Genomic DNA, 1,620 nt, shown 5'->3' with positions numbered 1-1,620 from the left:
TAGATACTATGAAAGAAATAGTTACAAAAAAAATAGAAAATTAATTGAGATTAACAGTCTAGAACACCATACTTATTGTCATACTTTCTAACCTAAATCTACATGGTGTCTTCGTTTAATCACTAAATAATCACACGTGATACATTGTTATATTGAGTCGTACTTCCTCGCACAGTGTGGTGTTACGTTAACTGTGTTCAAATTATAAAAATGTCAGATGTGAGAGATTGGTTTAATTCTTTACCAATTTTTACAAGATATTGGCTGTTATGTACAGCTATTTGTACATTAATCGGAAGATTCGGATTAGTAAGTCCGCTCTCACTAATATTGATAAATGATCGGTTCATAAATAATTTTGAAATTTGGAGAGCAGCAACGTGTGTTTTCTATTACCCTCTCAGCCCGGCTACAGGATTTCATTTCTTAATCAATTGTTATTTCTTATATAATTATTCATACAAGTTAGAGCGTGGGGAATATGATGGACGACCAGCAGATTATTGTTTCTTACTCTTATTCAATTGGATATGCTGTGTTATTATAGGACTTATAGGTGAATTTGTATATCTTATGGATCCTATGGTACTCAGTATATTATATGTGTGGTGTCAATTGAATAAAGATGTTATCGTTAATTTTTGGTTTGGTATGTATTTTTTCTATAGTAACAATATTAATTTTAAATATTTTGTATTTTTTATTTAATTATTTTATTTTCTATTTCCAAACACAAACAGGTACGCAATTTAAAGCAATGTATCTACCATGGGTATTATTTGCATTTAATCTTATTATCTCTGGAGGTGGTATGATGGAACTTTTTGGTATTCTGGTAGGACATCTTTATATATTTTTAAAATTCAAATATCCTCAAGAATTTGGTGGACCTGAATTATTGAATACTCCAAAAATTCTTGAATCTTACTTTCCACCTCAAAGAAGTGGTATCAGATGGTTAAGAGTTGCACCTATTCCAAGAGCACAAGAACGACAGACTAGAAATACATTTGGTCATAATTGGGGACGAGGATATGTGTTGGGACAATGAAGAGTGTAATCTTAGTGATAAACTGATTTTCATTATTGTTTCTATTTACTAAAATATACATAAAACAAATAAAAAAAGTAATTTTATCTTTTTAGTGCATTTTGGAAAACTTATCAACAATAAATACACTCGTTATCTTAATTCAATACATAGAATATATTTGAATCATAAGATTTTGATAAAGGTGATAGAATAAAAATGTTTTATTTTAAAAAATCTTAGTGTGTTATTAGTTGCATAGATTATAAAAGTATCTTATCTAAAGTTACTTCAAAAGGTTTACAATCAATATTTCTGGATGTCTATAGGTAATAAATTAATTAAAAAACATTCAATAAATGGAGTATTTAATAATTTTGAAAGTTTTTCACTTTTTCATATACTTGATAATAAATAATAGAAGTGTTAAAAACATCTTTAAATATAACTTTGATTTAATGTAAAGATACCTTCATATTAAAAGATCTTAAAAAAATGAAAGTAAATACCAAATTTTGTTTATTAACTATGATGCATTAAGATAGTTTATATATTACAACATTATCAAATATTTCTCAATTGTAACTAAT

The 1,620-nt window shown here is 26.9% G+C and overlaps 1 protein-coding gene across 1 annotated transcript; it reads left to right on the top strand.

Moving 5' to 3' along the window:
* The first annotated feature begins 180 nt into the window (after positions 1-180).
* Positions 181-1,051, top strand: LOC108576915 (derlin-1). Its single transcript, XM_017939988.1, has 2 exons — positions 181-649; positions 741-1,051. The coding sequence occupies exons 1-2, from the start codon at positions 211-213 to the stop codon at positions 1,049-1,051; spliced, it is 750 nt and encodes a 249-aa protein (XP_017795477.1). The 5' UTR covers positions 181-210.
* Positions 1,052-1,620: the final 569 nt, after the last annotated feature.

This window comes from Habropoda laboriosa, unplaced genomic scaffold (genome assembly GCF_001263275.1).
Source record: "Habropoda laboriosa isolate 0110345459 unplaced genomic scaffold, ASM126327v1 scaffold561, whole genome shotgun sequence".
Classification (NCBI taxonomy): domain Eukaryota; kingdom Metazoa; phylum Arthropoda; class Insecta; order Hymenoptera; family Apidae; genus Habropoda; species Habropoda laboriosa.
Note: the sequence above shows the minus strand (reverse complement) of the source record. Positions and strands in the feature narration are given on the sequence as shown.